General features: G+C 48.7%; 1 protein-coding gene across 5 annotated transcripts in view; it reads left to right on the forward strand.

Moving 5' to 3' along the window:
- Positions 1–22530, forward strand: part of SEMA5B (semaphorin 5B) — a 336437-nt gene that overhangs the window by 229189 nt on the left and 84718 nt on the right. For all 5 annotated transcript variants that reach the window (XM_059727480.1, XM_019480389.2, XM_019480390.2 and 2 more), the window contains exons 6-8: positions 4307–4369; positions 18434–18532; positions 22030–22243. In XM_059727480.1, the coding sequence (XP_059583463.1) occupies positions 4307–4369; positions 18434–18532; positions 22030–22243 (376 nt within the window). The remainder of the gene's footprint in view (positions 1–4306; positions 4370–18433; positions 18533–22029; positions 22244–22530) is intronic.

Here is a 22530-nt window from a genome sequence, read left to right on the forward strand (position 1 = left end):
GGAGAAAATTCCCCTTTCCCCGTGATTCCCACGCTTCATTCTTGCTGCCGGTTTCAGTTGTTTTACCACACAGGTTGTCCTCCCACATGGTCTCGTACCACATTGGTCCAGCAAACTGTTTCAGGAGGTACAGAAATAGCCCCGAATACGTTTGCCGAGGCTGGGGAACCTAAATAGCTCTGACAGCTGAGGGAAATGAGTGAAATATTCAAGCTGATCACCAGACTGGATGGACAGGAGCGTGCCGCTGAGCTGGTTTGTGGCTCAGCCAGTGGTGCAGAGGAAGCTTCCAGCGATGAACTGAGATTAAGATCTTGGTTTTGATTTTTTGGGGCGAAGAAAATACTTGTTGGCTTGGCTGGCAATACACAGCGTGATCAGGCAGTGGAATGAGGGTGTGCAGTGCCTTGCCCTGCCTTGATACTGTGCAAGCTGAAGTAGGTATCAGTACCTCTGAGATGCATGTGCATTTATGCTGGCTTAAATTTGCTGCATAGTAAGTGGGAATAGGCTGGTGTCTACACGTGCAGGAAACCTGGGACTAAATTTAGTCCTAGGTCAGAGCAGACTACCATGTGCCCCTGTGGCCACCGGGGCGAGCTCCAGCCTCCAGCCACATGACTGCCAGCACTTGGGACTAACTTTAGTTTCAAGTTGAAGCCAGGAGAAGCAGCCAGTCAGGAGCCCTAGGGCTGGGCTCAGGCCAGCCCCCTAGTAGCTCGGCAGACCAAGCAGGGTGGCCCCCTGGGTTACTGCACAGTAATGCATCTACAAGTGCGTTACTGTGCAGTAACTAATTGGGCATAAATTTGATACCTGCCTTGTGCAGGTATCAAATTTATGCTCAAGTCCGCATAAGTCATCGTATTAACTGCGCAGCATGGGTATGCACGTGTACATGCACACCCATGCTGTGCAGTAATTTCAGTGACTGTGCAGTAAATGTGCATGTGCAGACGCGCCCAGAGAGTGTCAGATGTGTGTGCTTTGAGGACGTGGAAGACCCCAGAATACATTCACCCTCTTGACAAACTGATTGAAGAGACTCCAGGAAGTCCTGGGAGGGAAAGCTAGCTAGTGCAAAAGAGCTGACAGGATCGAAGGGAGAGGAGGATGGGTTTCCTAAGGGGCATCTGGGAGAGAGGGACTTGGCATAGAAGGAGAAAGCAGAAACTTGAACCTAGCTGACACTCAACCCAGTCAGATCACTCTCTGGCGGAAAAAGCCTTTGCCTCGCTAGCGGAGTTGTTCCACCCCTGGTGAGTGAAGTGTGGTTTCTGCACCTGCCTGAAGGTGTGTGCAGATAATTGTAGGCATAGCCTTAAAATGGTGCACTCACCATTTGCAGGGAGCGTGAACAAAAAAGAGACTTATCAAGGCACATCAATGAGGCTTAAAGCAGCTGGGATGAAAGAGGGGACTGGGAAATGCTGAGCAGTTGAAAGAAGAGGGCTGGCCAGGCCAGGGCACAAAGCAGAGCAAGTAGAATCCAAAGTGGCTCGAGAGATGGCGACTTCTGACCCCTTGTGGGACTCTTTATTGAGGCTTGATCCAAAGCCCAGTGAATAGGCTTTGGGTTACATCCGTGGTGTGTGTTCATCCCTTAATGTATAATTATTCAAACATACCTCCGCTCCTTGGGTTTTCATTTCTATTTTTATTAGTGACAAGGCGCTCTGGGTTCTGCTTTGCACAGTCATTAATATGCTCTTTGAGTCACTGGAGGTCACTGGAGTTACTGAGCCCTCAAGCTGGTGCCTCATAACCCACCTGAGACATGTATGCTGGCCTTGTAAAACACGCCCTAGCCTGCCTTCCTCCTCTAATTATCCTCTCGACTCAAATGAAACTTGCATTAACTAATGGTGCAGTCACGGGCAGCATGTTCCTATAATTTGATCTATCAGCAAAAGCTCCTGTTATTGCTAGGCTCATCAGGTAGCTTGTCAGGAGAACCTAAGGACAGTGTTGTCAGATAAAAGGGAAGGTTGCGTGGGGGAGAGAAGGGGAGGTAACCGAGCCCTGACACGTACCGTGCTTGCGGCATGCTCAGAGCTCGGTCGGGAAGGTGTTCAAAAATAGAGAGACTTTTCCAAAGAGGGCCATGTTCTGCAGTCCCAAGAGCTCAGGGTATTTACTGAGGGTTGCCATCAATCACCAAAGTCACCAGCTATTTGTGTGTGTGTGTGTGTGTGTGTGTGTGTTATCCTGCTAAACCAAGGCTGTAAGGGAGAGTGGGGCATTCCTGAAAGGAGGGGCGAGGGGCCATCAACCAAGCTATTGGTTTCTTTAGGGTTTGGGGTTTTTTAGGCTTGTCATATACTGCTTGGAGCATAGGTGATGTGTGGGAGGACATGGGGGGGCACGTGCCCCCCCCCCCAAGATTGGCCGCTGCCAAAGCCTCCGGCGACTTCTGCAGGCAGTCGCTGCTCGCACCTGCCGCCCCCTCGTTGTTGACGTGGCACTGGCGTCTGCAGGTGGTGCCTGCTCGCCACCATGCTCTCGGGAGGCACCAGTCATTCATGGCTCGGAGGGGAGAAGGTGTTGCACCTGGCTGACTTGATGGGACAGAAAAAGCCCCTGGAATCCCAGCACTGCTGAACTGGGGTGTTTCTGCAAGACCTTGGGGGATTTGGGAGGGTTGCCAGTTAAAAAGCCACCCCTAGATTTAATGAACTGTTACCTCTCCCTGCCTCAAATGGCATCCTTTCCTCTTGGTGTATTGCTAAACTGTCCCTTACAGAGACAGCTATCCTTAGGTTCATAAAAAATACCTCTGAAATGCAAACATTTGGCCGTAAGAATGGGCCAAAATACATTAAATAGCATATATTTTCCCAAACAGACCCCAGGGAAGATCACGTGCCTTCTTTCCCCCCGTACATGCACACTTATGGACTTTTCAGTACATGCACACTCATGCAAGTCTTGCTTCAAGCTCTCTGCATTGAACCGACTCCTCTGCTGTTCATGTCTAAAGCACAGGTTTGAGGAACAAGGTATACACATTCCCAAAGACTTCTCTGCAAAGCGCTGCTAAGTCTATAACTGTGGGTGCTGCATGGTGCTCCCTCCCTTCCTGCTTCCAGTTTTGAGAAAGTATTTTTGTGGAACTGGGAAAAAAATAAATTCCCTTTTCTCTGCAGGCTCCCCTCTGCCTCCTGCAGTGAGCAGGATTTATAATGTGTCCAGGGGACAATTTTTGTGGAAACACAGAGTTAAAATATTGGCGGTGGCCAGAGAGCTGAGGCAAAGTTCAGATCCGGACCGAACTTTACAGCCGTTTCCTGTCTCTAGAATGGGCTGGAAAAAAAAAATCTAGCTCTTCTGGTGGGGGTTGGATCCATGTCTGACCTCTGCGTGCCTGGCCTTTCTCTAGTGAGCGGGGCCCTTTCTCTAACCCTGAGAATGATGTGTAGTATACATGTGTGTGTATTTTCACCTCCCGTTTGTAAAGTGAAGAGCAGTGAGTTGAATATATTAGGTCTATTTAAAATAAGGGCTGGGAGAAATGCAGGGGGGAAGAACTGTAGATGTTATTTAATCGTTGCTTCAGTTGCTGGTGTTTTCAAAGCAGGAAGTGGCTCTGTCTGGCAGTGTTTTGCTGGTTCTGACTTTTCTTACAAAGTGGGGGAGAATATTCATTTCCAAACAGACCTGAGTGACCCTGGCATCCAGTCCTCAGCCAGTATAAATTAGCGTAGTTCCACCAACTTCAGGGCAGCCTTGCTGTTTTATGCCACATCTGGACATCTGGTCCAAGATATCCAGAATCCTTAGCTTTACTAGGCTATCCCTGCAAACCTCTGTCTCATTTTATCCGGTGGGTTTTGCGGTGTGACCAATACCAGGTTGCTTATCGTGGAGGTGCTTTTTTAAGAACGCTAAAGATTTGTGCAAAACTACTGTTGAAAATCCAGGGTACTTTATGCACGTGGCGCTTTAACATTGCGCTGTACCTTTAAAAGGGGCAAAGCCTTGGAATACAGGGCTGGTGTATTGGACCCTTCCACTTGAATTATAATCAGATGTTGTATTTTCATGCAAATTAAAAGCTGTTCTCTGTTAACGTGTTAGTTGCCTGAACCTCTGGACATTTCATCTGTTTATCATCTGGTTGCTCTCCGAGCACAGCGAGAGCTCTGCCTACGACATTTTGTTTACTGCCGCGATGTTTGCCATGCATCGAACTGCATAAATCGACTCGAGCTGCTTGCTCTGGTTTCTTTGAGTCTCCAGATGTGGGTTAGCCAAGAAGCAATAGTTCACGATCTTATCATGTGACTTGTGCATTTTGGTTTCCCAGGCAACAGAATGGGGCTCAGATGAAGACACCAGGAGGTCCTGTCAGAGTAAAGGAAAAACCGAGGTAAGTTTCTCTTTGGTATAAAAAGGCGGCAGCTAAATTATTGACTTCACACCCTTGGAAAAATACACTGGGGACCCCTGAGGCCAGCTCCAGTTTGTAGATGGGCAGCGTTTTTAGGGCCACCGCAACAAATACGTTAGTTAAATAGCACATTCGTTTCAGTGCTCCACCCCCCAACACATCCTAGTTATTAGATCTGCTTTATATGAAATGTAAAGGTAATTCACTGCCGGAGGGGAAGCAATTTGTGCAAACCAAGGAGCAGACTGGTGGCGGAACGGGACTAGCGTTTCGCTGCAAAGCGCCGGTTGATCAGGTCAGCTTACTCTTAAGCAGCGAGTTGCTGGATTGCAGCCACATGGGCTTGTGTTTGGTCTTAATTACAGACAAGCACATGTTTTTGTCTAATTCACTCAAATTGGAGAATTTAATCCAAGGACACAAAACAATTCTGTACAGCGGGGACATCGCTGAGTTCTTGATGAGATCGGTTCAGCCTGCGAGAATGCAATTCAAACCAGCAGCAGTTTGGCTCGAGACCTTGCATTACAGCCCTCCTCAATTCGTAGGTGTTTTGGAGCCGAGCCCAGGTCTGTGTCCACCCCGTGTTTATAAAGGGTGAAAACAAAACCCAGGATTTGAAAGCCAGGAACGAGCATATGAAGTTTATTGTTACCAGGATTGCAGGAGCACCTGTAGGTGCAACTGAGATAGAAACCGTGCTGTGTTAAGTGCTTTACATACATATAGTCAGAAACAGAGCGTACTGACACAGGGTAAAAGAAATGAAGTATCTCAACTCTGGTTTATAGACAGAACTGAGGCCCAGAGCAGTGGAGTTGACCAAGGGCACATGTGGAGTCTGTGGCAGTCCCAGCAGCCATGAAATCAGGTTATCACCTTCCATTTGCTATCTCAGGCCATTATTATGTGGTTTAGGATGCGGCGCGTTAATTAGCAAACTGTACTAATTAAAAGTGCCTGCATATCCCGTGTATTGGCATCCCCATGCTGCAGAAATGGCGGTAGGGTGCATATCAAACATGTTTTATTTCAGAGTGCCCTGCCGCCGTTTTTTCAGCGCGGGGATGAACGGGGATGCTGATACATGTGACATGGAAGGCTGCTGGAGCATATCCGTTTCTGTGCTCCAGCAGACTTGATTAATAGTGGTGCAAAGATTAATCGAGTCTGCTCCAACGTGCTGGATTCCAGCGTGTCGGACCAGGCTCCCCACACATCTATAGGAGCCCTCAATGTTTAAGCACCTAGAATAAGTTGGCCTGAATTTTGCATTTGCACCAATTCTGACTTCCAAGCATCACATCCATGCTAAGCTAATCCAAACAAATGACCTTGGGTATCAACTAGTGTTTTACAGAGGCCATTTGTTATATCCAAAACTTCTTGTGGGTAAATGAGAAATGTAGCCAGCCCGGTGGACTCCAAAATGACAGGGAGAATTACAAAAATAAAATAAAATGAAGACATTGGGAACTTTTTCAAGTTGGATCTAAAACCTTCAACGCTTCTATTTTAAAACATACGTGCTCAAGTAAGTGTGTTGCTGTGATCACCCATCGTGGAGTGTGTGCGACTAAAATGGTCTTCCATTGTTCAAGAAGAATTTGAATTTATAACCCAGAATTATTTTGTCAAGACACGGATGATACCCAATGCGAAGCTCCGTGCACTTGACTGAACACGTCCCCTAATAATTTCAATTTATCTTTTTCACTGTCACGCCGACTGAAAGTGCTGGTCTGAAAGCCTCTTTCTGCTGCCACCCCTGTCTCCACAGATCGCACTGCAGAGAGTGGATTAAACATTTCAGAAAATGCTCGCGGTCCGAGCAGTGGGATTTATATTAGTCATGAGCCAGCGCAGTGAAATATCTAGTGGGCTTCCCTTTGCGGGTGCATTTTGGAGCCACCTTAAGTTTATTTGTGGACAGCAGTTACTCACGTTGTAGGATGATTCTTGATTCTGTTGGAAGCAGTAAATGGGGAATAAAGGCACGGCCTCATGCTCTGATAAGAGGACCTCGAGGGAGGAAGAAGGGAAGAAGGATGGTTAGGTGCTACCTTGAGACTCTAGAGACCTTCCCTTCCCAGCTCCACCAGAGTCTTACAGCACAACCTTGGGAAAGTCGCCTCCTCTCTGCCTTGATTCCCCATCTGAACATGGGGATGGCAGCACTTCCCAAGCTCACACGGTCCTTGTGAGAATAACCGTTACCTGGTGCTCGGATATTATGGCGTTGCACCTTGAATAGGGAGGAGCTTTGATACCGATTCACTCTGTCACCGTGGGGCAGTTACTTGCCCAGCTGGCTTTCTTTGCCCTTCTTAGTCATTGATTTATTGATTTACATTTTTGAGATGGGGTTTCCATAGCCAGACAAGCTACTGCCAGGCCTCAGTTCCCATCTATTGAGTGTCTAAAACAGATCCCTCAGCAATATAGGGTGGCAACCGTCAGTCCTCCTGGATCATGGGAGATGCATGACTATCAATGCATATGCCTGGGCAGGAGTTTTTGGAGGGGTGAAGGCTGCTCAGACTTCCCATCCTCCCTTTAGGCCACTGAGACAGACTCCAAAGACCAGACTGGGGGTCGGACCTGATGATCTGTCTAGGTCCCTTCCAATCCTAAGTCCTAAGTACTGTGACTGAGTCCAGATGTTTGGTGCCTCCATGGCTGTAGTTGTACAAGTGTCTGGGAATCGAACCCAGGTCTCCTGTGAACCACAGGGGACTCCTGCAATATGGGGAGTTTCCTCCAAAAGCCCCTGGAATTTCAAACTACGGGAAGTCCATGGTGCAAAGAATAAAAGGCACGAAATAACTGTTAACACGCTGCATGGGGATCTGCCCCTGCCTCCCGGTCAACCATAATTGGTCTTCATCATTGTAATGACCTTCCACCCAGCCATCTATGGCATGAGGAGAGGGATGCACTCTTACATTGAGGCCAAAAGGGACCATCCCATCATCTAATTCATTCAAATTGGAAAATCTGACACGGGCCATGGACTTTTACCCGGTTGCTCCTCTGTTGAACCCAGTGACTGGTGTTTGATGGCACTGCATTTCCAGAAAGGCATCAGGAGACTGGCAAACCATCACCTCCTGTGCCAGTTTGTCCCAATGGCTAATCAATCTGGCTGTGATGTCCAGGTTGACTGTATCCCACACAGCTCCCAGCCATTCGTCTTGATTATGCCTTTCCCCACTCGTGTAGAGTCCCTTAGTTGCCAGGATTTTTTCCCCGTGGTGATACTTTATATGCACTGTCGTTTCTGTCGTCTTTTTGACAAGCTAAAAATATTGTGTCCTTAAGCTTCTTGTTGAAAGGAATTTTCTCCCACCCTTGAATAACTTTTGTGTCTTTTCCTAAACGCTCGCTGAGTTTTCTGAAGTTTTTTAAAAAGGCGGACCCCAGAATCTGAGTCCGCATTGGCCTTTCCAGTGCATACCCCAGGGGTATAATCCCCCCCTTTCTCATGTGAGCATACAGCCAGAGGTGCCAGAAGTATCCCAGAGCATCGTTGCATCTTGCGTTCTTAGATGCGTCACTCGGTAGGTGTCTTAGTAAAACACATTGTCATGGGACCAGCTTCCCAACAAGCATCTGACTCGCTCTGTGCGTGAATGCCCTCTCCTTATTATTTACCACTCTGCCAGCCTTTGTCCCATGCAAATTTAATTAGCAGTGGTCTCATATTTACTTCCAATACATCAAGGGCATCATGATGGAGCTAGCACCTGGCCTCCCTGTGGACCCTCAGCAGAAATGCCCCATGTTGAGGATGATTTGATGACCGCTTTGGCCTATGTCCACTAGCTAGTACCAAATCCTTTAAAGCGGTGCTTTGTTCATATTATAGAGCACCGACTTTTAAATCAGAGTCTAGTACAATACTAAGGGAAATGCTTTAAGACAACGTATTACATCCTGGGGTTGCCTTTATCAATCACATTTGTACTCTACTCAAACAATGAAGTCAGATCTGGTTGATAAACCCATTTTGCATAAAAAGTATGGTGATGAGTACTCATTTTTCTTCTTTTTTAGCTCTTTTATTCACAGAATTGTGTAACCAAACTGGATCCAAACCAGTGAGGGCTTTGTAGGTGAAAACCTGCACCTTAAATTGCTACTTTATTGGTATGCAGTGAAGAGCATCAGGGTAATGTCATGCAGACTCTTACTCTGTCTTCTAAATGACGTCACTTTGAGGATGAAGCTAGAATGAATAATGGGTGAAGTGCAGGAAGAATGGATACCATTGGGTCAAAAATAGTTAAAAAAAAAAAAAAATTCCCTGGTCAAAATACACGAGAGCTAGCGTGGAAGACTTCAGTAGGGACTGCCGGAAATGTCGAGCCGCCGGTGTCCGGGGCTGTACAGCTCGCAGCAGTGCCAGGAAGAGGGAGATGCAATGGGCTAACAGTGACTGGGGAACCAAAAACCTGACCGCGGGAAACTTCTGAATAAAAGTGTGCCTAGAAGAAACCCCACTGGATGGTTAGCAGGCTTTGATGGTATTTTTAGTATAGCAGCATGCAACAATATGTTCCTGCTGTGGTCTTGAGTATGGGGGGCAAATCCCTGCCCATACTAAACTAAGCCCAACTCACTGGGCTTGGGTCAGGGATTCCTGGGCTTCAGGGGACTGAGTTATTGAAGACATTAGTGAAGACACTAGCAGTAGAGCGAGTTATCGTCCATCCCTTGGACATCCAGAGCCATGGAGTGATACAATAGGGGCACCTAAAGTACGCCATCTCCATGGTTGTATACCCATTTGCTCTCCTATTAAATCCCCCAGTTTCATCTGGGGGTCATTAAGGAGAACCTGCTTGGGAAATCGTTAGCAAATTCTGCTTGGTCACTGCTTCATGCTGAGGGAAGACAGCTTGGCTGGGACGCAGGCGGAGCTGATTAATGGAACTGTTTGTCTAAGGAAATAAATATAAATATCTGAAAGTGTATTCATGGGAGGCTTGGAAGGTGGTGATTTTTTTTTTTAATCAAAAAAGCAAATTAGGATGATCCACAGCAAATGCATTCAGTCTGTTTGCTGCAGTCTGGAGTGGAAGGTCCTTGAAGGAGGCAACAAGGTGTTTTGCTGGCTAGTGCTTTGTGGCGTGCTCTGCCACGGGCAATAGAGCTGGTGTTTGGCAAAGGGGCTCAATCAGAGAGTGGCATTCATGGAGAGGAAGATGGTGCAGGGTTCAATGCTGAAGCCCTGGAGGAAGAAGAGGCCAGAATTTGCCCTTTCCTTTCCCGTGCCATGACTCATACACAGAGGTCAGGGATAAAGTGGTCCCTAACAGTGTGGGTTTTGCTGGCAGAGCCATAGAAATCACAGGGTATATCTGATAGGGCATCTTGAGCATACCTGGAGGACTGCATTGTGCTAGGTGCCCCACTTACAGATAAATCAAAAACTACACCCCCCCGCAGTGGCTCCCTCCAGCCTTCCCACCACCAGAATTACATCTTTCCAAAGCATCTGCACTGGAGTCACGTGTAGTCTCCTAACCAGCCCTGACCCTGACTCATGTGAGGCTTGGCCAGGCCGACAGCACTCACGCCCACCATCCCAGCAGGGAGAGGATGGAGGATGGTGTCTCAAATTTATACAGATGCAAACAGCAGCTGAAGCTCGCTCCAGCGCAGATACCTCCCAAACTCCCTTTCCCGTCAAGCGGTCGTCCCCATGCAGTAGGTACGGTCATCAGTATTTGAGAGCAATGTTTCAGTTTACAGCGGAAAATTCAGAACCGTGGAACGGGAGACCGGGAAAGGAAAGGTCCTGAATTCTCCCGGCTGTATTTTTTTCAATCTGATTTTCCATTTAATGAGTTGGGTGGCGCGACTTCCAGAGACGTCCTCAGCAGGACAGGAATGTAGGCTTCCCCATCTCAAAGGTGACTCATGTCTGTCTGGTCCTGTATCTTGTCTCCAGCAGTGGGCAATACCCCCGCTTCAGAGGAAGATGCAAGAAACCCTGCAGCGGTGGTGGCAGCAATTTTCCTTCACCCCACCTTTCCAGTTAGAGCTTGGCTTAAATCCACAAGTGTTCTTCTAAAATGATAGCCAGGCTTTTGAAACTGGAGCCTAGATGTTCTCATTTTCCGAAAAATGTCCAGTACTTTCTTTTTGTATCCTATTGAGTTACCCTGCAGCAATGAGTTCCACCAGTTAGTGCAGGGGTGGGCAAAATGCGGCCCGCGGGCCAGATGCCGCCCGCCAGGCCATTGTATCCGGCCCATGAGGCCCCTAAAAAATTGAGAAAATTACTATTTATCTGGCCCTGGGCTGCCTGTCATGCAGCCATCGATGGCTTGCCAAAATTCAGTAAGTGGCCCTCTGCCTGAAATAATTGCCCTCCCCTGAGTTAGTGGTGCCAAATCACAAGGTGTGTCTACACATGCTATTAGCATACAGCAGTAAACTCCAGGTCGTATCATGCCAGAGTTTATTGCTCCTGGGCTCTGCATTTACATACGTGTCTGGGATCACAGCACATTGAGCTGGGTCGGAGCAGCCCTGGCTGGCAGGGGGCCCAAGGGTTCAGCTTGGCAGCCCAGGGCTGCTGTGATCCAGCTCGATGTGCTGTGGAGGGACTGGTTGGGGCACAAGGGTGCTCCATTGGGGGCTAGCCAGCATGCAGCCCCTGCACTGACACACCCTTGTGCCTCAGCCAGCCTCATGAGTGTCTACACATGCGGAGCCATGGAGTAAAACCTCTGCGGCTGGATAGTACTTGTGTTTACAAGTACTACCTTGCTGCAGAGTGAATTAGTTTCCTGTGGCCTAATAGGGCTGCAAGTGTAGACACGAGACATTTAGTGTGGAGCAAATGAGTCTACTGCGCAGTAAACGTCTCCACCCCTGCAGGTGGGGCAGCCCTGCTCTCAGCCACAGCCAAAACCTTGGTGGTAAGAAACTACTAATGTTCATTTTATCTGCCACGTGCCCAGCTGCATCCCCTTTCTTTCTCCTAATAACCCCGTCTTGGACCCCACCACAAATGAATGTTCTCCTTTCTTGTACTTGAAAGACTCCGCGTTTCTTTGTCAAGGGTAGCATGTCATCCAGGACAGACCCTTTCCAATTATGTCATGTTTGTATTTTTAAATTGTGATAGATGAGCTCATCATCTCAGTGAACCAGGAAAAGAAGCCAAATGGCAAACCCAGCTCCAGTGATTTATTCAAAGTGAGGTCCCAATTAAAGGACTTCTTGTGTATGGTTAGACATTCAAAGAAAAATACACCTGTACAATAAGATTAAGGGTTTAGAAGATTTCAAAAAGCCCCTGTGTTCAGAGGTGACAGATAAAATGACTTGGGAAGCATCTGCAGGAGTTTTATTCTCAATATGTTGAAAAGTGCCTTTTGATTTTTATCTTAAACAAAACCCAGCAGGTGTCTCAGCCCCTCCTTTTGCTAATGCCGCTTGAGGGGAGGTAGAGGAGAGGTACCACTCTCTGTGTTTTTGGTTTGAAGCCTACTTGGTGACACTTCAAAGCAACTTGTAATATGAAAATGCTAGAACAAGGCCTGTTCTAAAATACCTGGGTTGATCTTACATCATTTGTAGGGTCTCCCCCTTTCCCCTCCCCCCAAAAAGCTGAAAGCCAATTGTTAGAACAAATGGAATAAAATAGCATGGGCTGTAATGGTGGCAGCGGTTAAAGTGACGGGAGCCTGGCTCTTGCTGTCAGAGAAGTTGCGTTTTGGAGTTAGATGCCAAATTATTTTTGCTTTCTAGGACATTGGGAATTGCTGTGTTGGATCAGACCAGAGATTCCTCTTTGACAGATGCTTCCAAGGCCAGAAGCAAGATCCCCAATGTGGGGAGTGGGGAGGAATTGCGGACTAGCCGGCCTGTAGAAGAAACTTCTTTCTAACTAACCTCAGTTAAAAAGTGGTTTATTCTTTGATCATCAGGCTTGAGGGCTGATACCTGTTCCACCTTATCTTTCAAAATAATCCCCTCTAACACAATAGTGGCCATTTTCATCCATTGTATAAATATCCAGTCCTATTCATTTTAATTGCTGCTAACCTCTTGGCCTAAATCACAGCTCACAGTGTCGAGCTCTGTGGGTGGACCGTGCCTAGGCTGACCTGGGCTGGCAGCATGACCAAATATCCTGATGGAAATGTGTCATGGCACAGCTGGAGGCCCAGCTGTGGGATTCAGCCAGACCTACCTGTAGTAGGGCTTGTTTTGTATCTAGCTGGTAAAGCAAATAGCACCAAATAGCCCCTATTTTCTAAAAGCGTTTATGTTCACAATGCCGGCTCGTAGAGGCTTCAGGTTAGAGCTGGTTATTTTGCAGCATTTGTGGGCTCCTTTCATGCACCAGTCTAGCTTGTACATGTGACAGGGGTTTAGCCCTCAGGGTTTTATGATGTGCCCCCTACATTGAAATGGTGGGTTTTTAATTGAAACCCACCATTTCAGTTTTCTATCACATTATGGCAAGGAGCCTAATCCTTTTTTTTATTTCCAGAGCAAGCCTGTGTCTGGGTGATGAGCTGCTGGTGGGCCGAGCATCCCCTGAGCTGCGGGTGGCCCTGGTCCTTCTCCCTGCAGCGGTGGTGCCCCCCAGGGCCAGCTGGGTGGGCTGCTAGCAGGTTGGGTGCTGCCCCAGCTCGGAGGCAGTGCCCGGCCTGATCCAGGGCAGCTGGAGAAGGCAGTGGTAGTGGTGCACGGGGTGCTGGAGTCCTGGGCGGGCTCAGAGAAACGTTGGATCGGGCACCTGTAAGGTGGGGCAGTGCCCAGCCAGCCAGCAGCCTGCCCGGACTTCCAGCACCCCGTACACTGTCCCCGCTGCTTTCTTCTGCCACCAGCAAACCCAGCTGCACTCCTGCCACCTTCCTGCACTGCCCCAGGGGCAAGCCAGCCCATTCTTGGTTTGCCCCAGGCGTCCTGCTGGCTGCAGGAGCCTGCTGAAGGCAAAAGTGGTGAGGGTCCCAAGCCTTTATTTCTGTGGGGCCAGCCCACCTCTCCCGCAGTTGAGGGGTGAGCTGACAGCTGCATCGTTGCAATTTGCAACACTGCAAACTAAACAAAATCCCGATGTAGTTTAGTTTGCAAGGATGCAAACTCATTTAAAACCCCCAAAAGCCTTGCACGTGTACAGCATGACACCATTAAGCCACATGAAGTCACATTTTCGTCACCTGTACATGGTAATGGCGCGAAGTGTACAAGCGCCCCCACTGTTCCAAGTTACTCTGCAAGAGAGCCGTGTATCAAAATCAGCCACAGATTAGTTTCCTGAGTACACACCTTGATTAAACTTCATTTGGATGTTGAGAAACCCTTGGTGTCGATCTGTAGGATTTCAAGGGCTGGGCTGACCCCTTGAAAGTCACGTGGTGGCACAACGTTGGTGTTGCTGACGGCTGTGTGACTGCAATTTAGGCAGCCAGTTGGGTCATCCGCTTCCCTAGTAGGTAGTGACAAGGAGTCCAATCTGCGCACTGATCCATTTGGTCTGGCCAAGTTTTGGAGGATACAGAGAGAAGGCTGTTTGTTCCCAAAGGGACCGGGGAAGAGCGGCTCTCATGTAAATGCCACCGAGGAGGTTTTAAGAAAAATCATTGGGCAAGCTAGAGAATCCAAAAGTTTCATCACCGCTTTTGTTTTTGCTGGGGACTTGCTCATTATGCAGACTGAGGCAAGTGGCAGCGTGGGTGCAGCATTGAACATTGTATTAATACACTATTATTTTGGGTGGTGTGTAGGAGGGAGTGCTGTTTGGCAGCTGGAGTAAGGGGCTGGAATTCAAGACTCCTCGCTCTTTTCTCTGCCAGCAGCTCTGTAGTAGTGACCTTAGGCACATCCCTTAAGCTCTCCTCACAGACATGGTTTGCACATCGGAAGGAAAGGGAAATAGTGCACACATACATCAGAGGGATGGGGCGAGGTGTTAATTAATGTCATTAAAAAGGCTTTGAGATCGGTGCCTAGAAAGTGCAGTGTTATCACAGCTCCTCATCCAGCAACGTGAAGCGTAGTTATCATCATTAGAGGACCTGTTCGCTTGAGGAACTTGTCCTGATTTGAGGCCATTATATTGTAGAAGTAATTACCACTGCTTTTGCCCCATGCTATTTCTCTGCCTGGCAGTATTCCCATTCTCTTTCTTCTGAGCAGTGTAGAAAATGTCCATTATTTGCCCTAGATTCTGCCTGTTACAACCAATGAAATATTTAGTGGATTCGGTACATTCAATTTTGTGAAAAATACCAGCTGTCAAATGTTTCCATTTTAGCCCACTCTCCATACTAACCACGTTCCTTGCTAATACAGTCAGGAGTGGGCGGGCTGACTCACAGGCCGGGATGCTGTGCTATAAGGCTCAGACCATAGCAGCTAGATCTTCTCCGCAGAGATTCCATAATCTTCCTGCTTCTGTTTTGATAGATGGGCCTGAATTATATTTCACCTGAACGGGCACAATTGAAAACTAAGCTTCAGTAGGCAAAAATACAAGTCTTTCCTATTTTCAACACCCTTATAGCTGTGGGTGGGTCTGGAGCAGGGGTGGGCAAAATATGGCCTGCAGGGACCCTAAAAAATTTAGAAAATATTTATCTGCTCCTGGCTGCCTGTCAAAGATGACAGGAGCCGGGGGCAGTAGGACCCAGGGGGAGCTGTCAGCAGGATGCAGCAGCCCAGCCCCACTCCACCCCCAGCCATTTCCCTTCCTGCCTGCCTCTGCACTGCTCCAGCACCACGTGGCTCCTGGCTGCATTCCTGGACCCATGGGAGCCTGGGGGTGTAGTGTGTGTGTACCTGTGTGTGTAGGGAGGGACTGTGTGCGAGTGTGTTCATAGGGTGAGTCCTACACACACACCCCTCCATACACATGCACTCACACTTCCCTCACACTGCCATACGCACAAACCCCCACAAACCCCATACTCACCCACACCCCACATATCTACATGCACACCCACATGCTCCCTTACCCCTCACACTCCCCACACCTATCTACCCCCCACAGACACACCCACACCCTCTCCCACATACCCACACACCTCCAGACCCAGAGCCCCCCCACAAACCTATCCCCCCACCACAATATACAAGAGTAAGACTTCATTGAACCTGTTATACAATCACCTCTATGTACACTACACAAATACCTGTAAACCAGGACAAAAATATTTTTTTTGAAATCAAATTAATGAATGTCGTAGATGTTCACTTTTTAGAAAAATACTAAATTATATTCTGGTTCTGTGATGGCAAAACCCCTTGCTGAAAGGAGTACCTCTGGGGGCAAGGGGAGGGACTTCTGGTGACAAAGGTCAGGTGTTAGAGGGCGGGACTTCAAGTCACAAGATGGCAACCAGGAGGCGGGGCACTTGTCACAGGGCGGGGCTACCCATGCGGCCCTTGACAGCTTGCCAAAACTCAGTAAGCGGCCCTCCAGCTGAAATAATTGCCCGTCCCTGGTCTGGAGTAAAAGGCACAGTATGCACCTTGCTGCACATCATTGCTTGCAGACTCTGGAAGATCATGCTGCCTCCATTTATAGGCCGGTTTAATTTTCAGTGCTGTTTTCACAGCTATAAGCCACAGCCACTGCTGCCCAAGGCACAAAACGTCTTAGGTACACCTTTGAGGAATATAGTTTGCAGAGGGATATTTGGATTTCTCCAGTAATAACAATAACTTGTGCAGAGCTCCGTGCTTCCCTCACGTAAGCCACCTAGAATCATAGAAAAGTAGGGATGGAAATGATCTTCAGAGGTCACTTCGTCCAACCCCCACCAGTGGTAGGATCATTTGTATCCAAACCATCCCCTACAAATCCGTCATCTAACTTATTAGTAAAACTACAGTCAACCCTGGCAACAACCCCATGCCCCTTTTTCTCCACCATCAAATTAATCTACATTAGCTTGTTCGGATCAGATGCTGGCTTCTGAGTTCAGAGCCTCAAAGCTGATGGGGTTTGAGAGCAGAGAATGGGATGTGGAGACAATTCTGCCTTCCTCCCATCCTTAGGAGACAGCTCTGTGGGGGAACGGAGGTGGGCCCTTATATCTTCTTATTTATACAGCATAGACTTGGCCAGTCCTGAGTCCTTTGCAATCAAATGTGCAGCTCTAGGTTACAAATCTCATGTCCAAGTGGACAGAAACCTCCCTCTATGGTTGTGGCAGAGCTGGATTTCTCTGTGCTCCACATTGAAGAATAGCTTTCCCCCACCAGTGAAATGCAGCCACTTCTGGGGTGCAGTATGATGCCCAATTAGTACACATACAGCATACTACCAATGACTACAGCATACAGCTCCATATTAAAGGGAAAGGAAAGACAGTGATGCAAGATCTAAGTCTTTTTAAAGGAGGCATGAGATCTTTAATCTCAGTGCAGAGGAAATAGGACCTTGCTTTCTAAGATCCTGTTTGACAGACCGACGCACCCACTTTATCTGCTTCTGCAATGGGAAGTGCTGAATTGGATTCAAAGCTCCGTATCCAGGGCGCTAGGTGTTTTCATATCTGATCCTGTTGTATCTGATCCAGGCATAACAGACCTGAAAATTAAGATTGGCAGCCCTTACTTCACAGTTCGGTGCAGCCTTTGCCTGGGATACTCCCAAATTTGCTCTGAAAGTTCAGCTCCTGCTGTCTGCTCAGCGATGAACATAACAAATGCCCCGCTCTCATGCCCACCCCACCCTCAATCTGCAGCTGTGGCTGGTAGTTTATTTCCTTAAGTAAAATCCTTACTTCGAGGAGCCGATTTCTGCAGGGAATGAGAAGAGGGTAGTACCGAATCCAGCCAAGCAAGTCTCTTGCTCTCCAGATGAGACAGCGCCGTTTTTACACTGCTGAAACTTGGAAAGGAAGTCTTTGGGGAGACGATCAGCAGCGTGCAGCACTCGGAGATAGGGGAACTAGCAGCACAATTGCTGCTTGCAGAGAAAGGAGCTGCGTCTGCAACCGTGGGCTCAGCTTAGTGGCTTCTGATCTGCAGGAGGGAACGCTCAAAGCAGCCCACACAGCTGAGATGAGGTGGTTATTTTTACCCGGTTCCCCTGTCTGTCTGCAGTAGAAGTTAGTTTGATTTCTTCGCAGCGTGCCTGACAAATGAGTGGTTACTCCCAGCCTCCCCTCTGCGAGGTGGAGGACGGCCGCACGGCTCGAAGGCATGATTCCCATGCCGGGTTCAGAGCACCGCTCCGCTGGGAGGGTCAGGGGAGCACTTTGGTAGGGGCCGTGCGTTCGCTGCTCTGCCAGTCGTGCCCGTGTAGGCACAAAAACCAGGCGGCGAAACTGTCAGGCACAAAAGTGATTCTCATTACTCGGGTCGTGTACAATAGAGGATTTTGTCACTGTTTTTCGGCAGCAGCACAGCTATACCGCTGCTTGCAACGGCACGAACGCTAGCAGGGGGCATCTGAGCTATGGCAAGGCTGGGGTTTCCTGCAATGGTATCATCACTGTGCCATTACTGAGAAAATGAGTAAGATGCTTTCTATTGTAAGCACACTCCAAGCCAAGCACCCTCTGGGCCTGGTGAAAAGTGAGCGGGTTTTTCATGCAAACTGTGGGTAGAGCAGGGGCGGGCAATTATTTTGGGCAGAGGGCTGCTTACTGAGTTCGGCAAGCCATCGAGGGCTGCGTGACAGGCAGCCCAGGGCAGATAAATCTCAATTTTCTAAATTTTTTAGGAGCCCCACAGGCCTGATAGAGTGGCTTGGCGGGCTGCATCCGGCCCCCGGGCCACATTTTGCCCACCCCTGGGTTAGAGGGCTAACCGGCAGATGGGATTGCTCACCCCACCGTGGACACTTTGCTTTGCAAGTTTGTCATTTGTTGGTGACCTTGTCCATGTAGGTGATTTAGCTCTCTGGGGCTCTAATCCCAATAAAGGCTCTCAGACGCTTTTGCAGGCTAACGAAGGTGTGTTTGAGCCTTGACACGAGTTAAGAGATTCTTCTGTGCCAGCTCGTACTTTTAATGCAGCCGTCTCCCCCTCTCACACGCGTTTTTCTACCTTTCGTTGCAGGAGGAATGTCAGAACTACGTGAGGGTGCTGATCGTCTATGGCAAGAAGGTTTTCACCTGTGGTACCAATGCTTTCTCACCGTTGTGTTCCAGTAGACAGGTCTGTCGTTGCCTTTTCCTTGCAAGGGGAAGGGCTGGTAAAGAAGGGTGAGGGAAACCAGTCCCGTTGCAGAAAAATTCTCCTGATTTGAAATGTTGGTCTTTGTTGTGTAGCCCCTGGCTGAGACATGAGACCGAAGGCATTTGTGCAGCCGTGCAGTTGGCTATATATCAATGTTAAAACAAAGAAAGTAAAAATAAAAAGTAACAGATACTCAACTGGTCCCAAGTAACAGCATCACTCAAGCTGGTAGAAAATGTGGTGCCTGAACTAATCAGGGGTAAATACAACTGGTCTCTGTTACATCAGTTTAGGCTTCCTCTGTCCACAGCCATCCTGGGATAGCCATTTGCTAATATTAGGCTCGTTGTCTAGCATCAGGGTGTCGTTATAACCATCTCTTGCGTGAGCTGCCTCAGGACACCTGCATGCTTCTCTGTTCCTGATCCTTATGAAACGATATAAATGACCTCCGGTACGTACCTGCCTGGCTGCATAATGTAGGTAGATTGGACTCGGTTAAAAGACCCTCGTGGTTTTGCAAAGCTTGGAACCTCTATAGCAGCGTTTCTCAACCCGTGAGTCGCCACCCACAAGTTGGTCCCAAGAAAATTAGGGTCGCAAACAAACTTGAAAAATGGATTCTCCTTTAAAGGAGAGAAATGTGGGAAACCGTGCCCTTTCCCTTGCAGGCTGGCAGAGATCCACTGCGGGGCAGGGGGCAGCGGGTCGGGAGCGAGGGGCACTGGGTCGGGACTGGCCATCAGCGTTTACAACTGGGTCCTGGTACAAAAAAGGTTGCGAACCGCAGCTCTATAGCACAGTGTATTGTGGGATTGAGGCTGGGGACTGCCTGCGGGCAGGAGGAGGGGATGGACTCAGGTTTCCTTTGGTTTAGGAAGAGGAGTTTTTCACTTATGCCCAGCCGTATGGGTTCGTTTGCCATGAAGAGTGCATTTCCACTGAGGAGCAAGAGGCTTTGCTCCATTAACGCGATGGAGGCTTGAGAGATGAAGGAGTTAGAGGTGTCCTGAATATTAGGGCCTTTATGGCTTTTCCTGCTCGGCGTTGGCGAAGAAACATTTTGCTGACAGCTGGGACGACTGGCAAAATGCATCTGTTGTGTCTCTGGCAGTTCTGTCCTGTCTCCCAGGAAAGGCTGATCACAAGCAGCCAGCCTGGATATATGAAACACGAATTGTGTCAAACAAATCGGATCTCCATTTTTGACTGGAGTGGATGAGGGGAACGCTGTGGACATGGCTTATCTGGACTTCAGCAAGGCTGTTGACACAGTCCTGCACGATCTTCTCAGAAACAAACTGTAGTCGTTTTGTCCAGCCCGCATCTCTCCGAAGTGCATAGATAACTGGCTCAATAGGTGCAAGCAAATGGTAATTATGAACAGATCCACGTCAGAACGGCAGGAGGTTTTGAGTGGAGTCCGCAGGCGTCTGTCTGGGGCCTGGTGCTGTTCAACACATTCATTACCAATTCGGATGCTAGCGAAGAAAACGTCTGGAGCAAGTTCGCAGACGACACAGAACTGGGAAGTATTGCAAACACGTTGGAGGATATCAGCATGTTTGAAGCATCTTGACGGACTGGAAAGTTGGGCTAGAGTCAGCAGGATGAAGTTCATTGGACAAATGCAAGGTGCTACGTCTCAGGAAGAATAATCTAAAGTGCAAATATACAATGGGTGAAGCCTGGCTGGATGGCAACACTATGGAAACAGATTTGGGAGTCTCGATAGATCGCAGTACGAGTCTGCAGCGTGTTGCGGCCGCACACAAGACGAACATGGTTTTGAGATGCATCAGTAGAAGCATTAGGTGCCAGATGCAGGTGCCTTTTTATTTGGCCCCGGTTAGGCCTCAGTTGGACTATTGTCTGGGCTCCACATTTTATAAAGGACATGGAGAAGTTAGAGAGGGCACAAAGGTGGGCAACAAAGATGATAAAGAGCTTGGAAAGCAACTCATGTGAGCAGGGATCTCCGTAAATTGTGCCCGAAGTACCCCCCGCAGTGGCTTCTTTAATGTTTTTCCTTTTGCCACTTCCCACCCCTTTCCCCTGCCCGCTGGGTGGAGGTTTTAAATACGCCGTGGGTTTTGCTTCCCTGGTGATCAGCGGCAAGCAGATCCCTCTGCAAATCGGGGGCGGGGAGGATGAAATGAAAAACATTAAAGGAGTCGCCGTGCGGGGCGCTTGCAGCATGATGTATGGAGATCCCTACATCTGAGGAGGGAGAGGCTGAAGGTGCCAGGCATGCTCAGCTTGTGGAAAAGGTGCTTAAGAGGGGACATGATAGTGTTCAAATACTTGAAAGGCTGCCATTAAGAGGGAAAGCACCTCTTCCATCTTGCTTCAAAGAAGGGGATGCAGAGCAATGGCTTGAAGTTGCAGCAAAGTAAGTTTAGATTGGATATCTGGAAAAACTTCTTCACTGTTAGCATAACGAGGCAGTGGAGTTGACTGCCTAGGGGAGTTGTGGACTCTCCGTCACTGGACGTGTTCAAGAAGTTGGACAGCCATTAGTCATTGATGATCTAGGCATAACTATGCCTATGTCCTACTACAGGTATTTCCCTTGCTTCTGGGCTTTGCTGGCTTCCCCTTTCTGCTGCATGCATCAGGGTGTTTTTTAGCCATCTTCAGAGGCATTGGATGTTGGCCAGAGCCAAAGCTGGGGATTTTGTCTGGGGTGCACCAATGCACCTGCTGGGATCAAAGCCAGAGGTTTCTGGCTAGAGGGTCTTGCCCCTCTCCTTGGGGTCAGAGCAATCACCAAATTTGGGGTTAGGAAGGAATTTTACCCCCCGGTCAGATTGATACGGGCTGTGGGGTTTCACCTTCTTCTGCAGCGCGGGGCATGGCCCACTACCTGCGACTGAGCATATATTGACAACGTTCGCAGGTCACTGGCTGCCGTGGTTCCCCCGCTTTCCCAGTGACAGGTTCGGGTGTTAGGTGTGTATCGTGTCAGGGTCAATGGTGTCTTGCACAGAATTTACATGATGGTGTGGATAGGGAGCGTCCAGGTGATCTCGGGGGGTCCCTTCCCCGAGTGCCCACCACAGCAAATGGCAGACCTCTCCTTGGTTCAACAGCATCAGGATCAAGTCCACAGCACTTTAAAAAGAAAGTAAGACAGACTGTAAAAATCAGGAGGGGGGAAGAAACCTAGACAGGGAACGAGGTTGCAAATAAGTGTTTGGAGCATGTGGGTACAGCTCCACTGACAGGGATGAGCTGTGTCCGCAGGCACCTCTCAGTAAAGGGCCAGGACACATGAGGCTTCTTCATCACGCCGACGGCGCTGCCCCTTGGGTCACGGTGGATTTAAACTTGACCTTACAATCAGCACTTGCCCACGGCATGATATTCTTTTTCTTTTCTCTCCTTTCTCCTAAGACTTGTTCCCTGGTACTCAAGGAGAGGTTGAATTCTGCGCTGCACTATACTTTTTCACTCTCTCTCCTTTCTAAACACAGGTAGGAAACCTTAGCAAGATCATTGACAAAATCAACGGCGTGGCACGATGCCCGTACGACCCTCGGCACAACTCGACGGCCGTGATCACGTCTCGAGGAGAGCTCTACGCCGCAACCGTCATCGATTTCTCTGGACGGGACCCTGCTATTTACCGCAGCCTCGGAAACGTGCCCCCGCTCAGGACAGCCCAGTACAACTCCAAGTGGCTAAATGGTAAGGTCACTTGGGTCGGGCTTGAGCAATGGGCACGTTCCAGATCAGTGGGGCAGGCTGTCTCGCTTCAGACCCAAATCCAGTATTGTGAAGAGAAAGGCATAATAATCAGAGATGTTAAAAATAGCCGGGAAGGATTTTAACTTTATTTAGAAGCTGGAGCATGTGGTTTAGCAGGTGCCTGGAAAGAGCTGGGTCTCCTGGGGTGCCTTACTGCACTGTTTGGACATGGAAAAGACATTGCACCTGCAAACGCCAATTATATCGTGCAAGTGCTGAGCACCCTT

Source organism: Alligator mississippiensis, chromosome 4, assembly GCF_030867095.1.
Source record: "Alligator mississippiensis isolate rAllMis1 chromosome 4, rAllMis1, whole genome shotgun sequence".
Classification (NCBI taxonomy): Eukaryota; Metazoa; Chordata; order Crocodylia; family Alligatoridae; genus Alligator; species Alligator mississippiensis.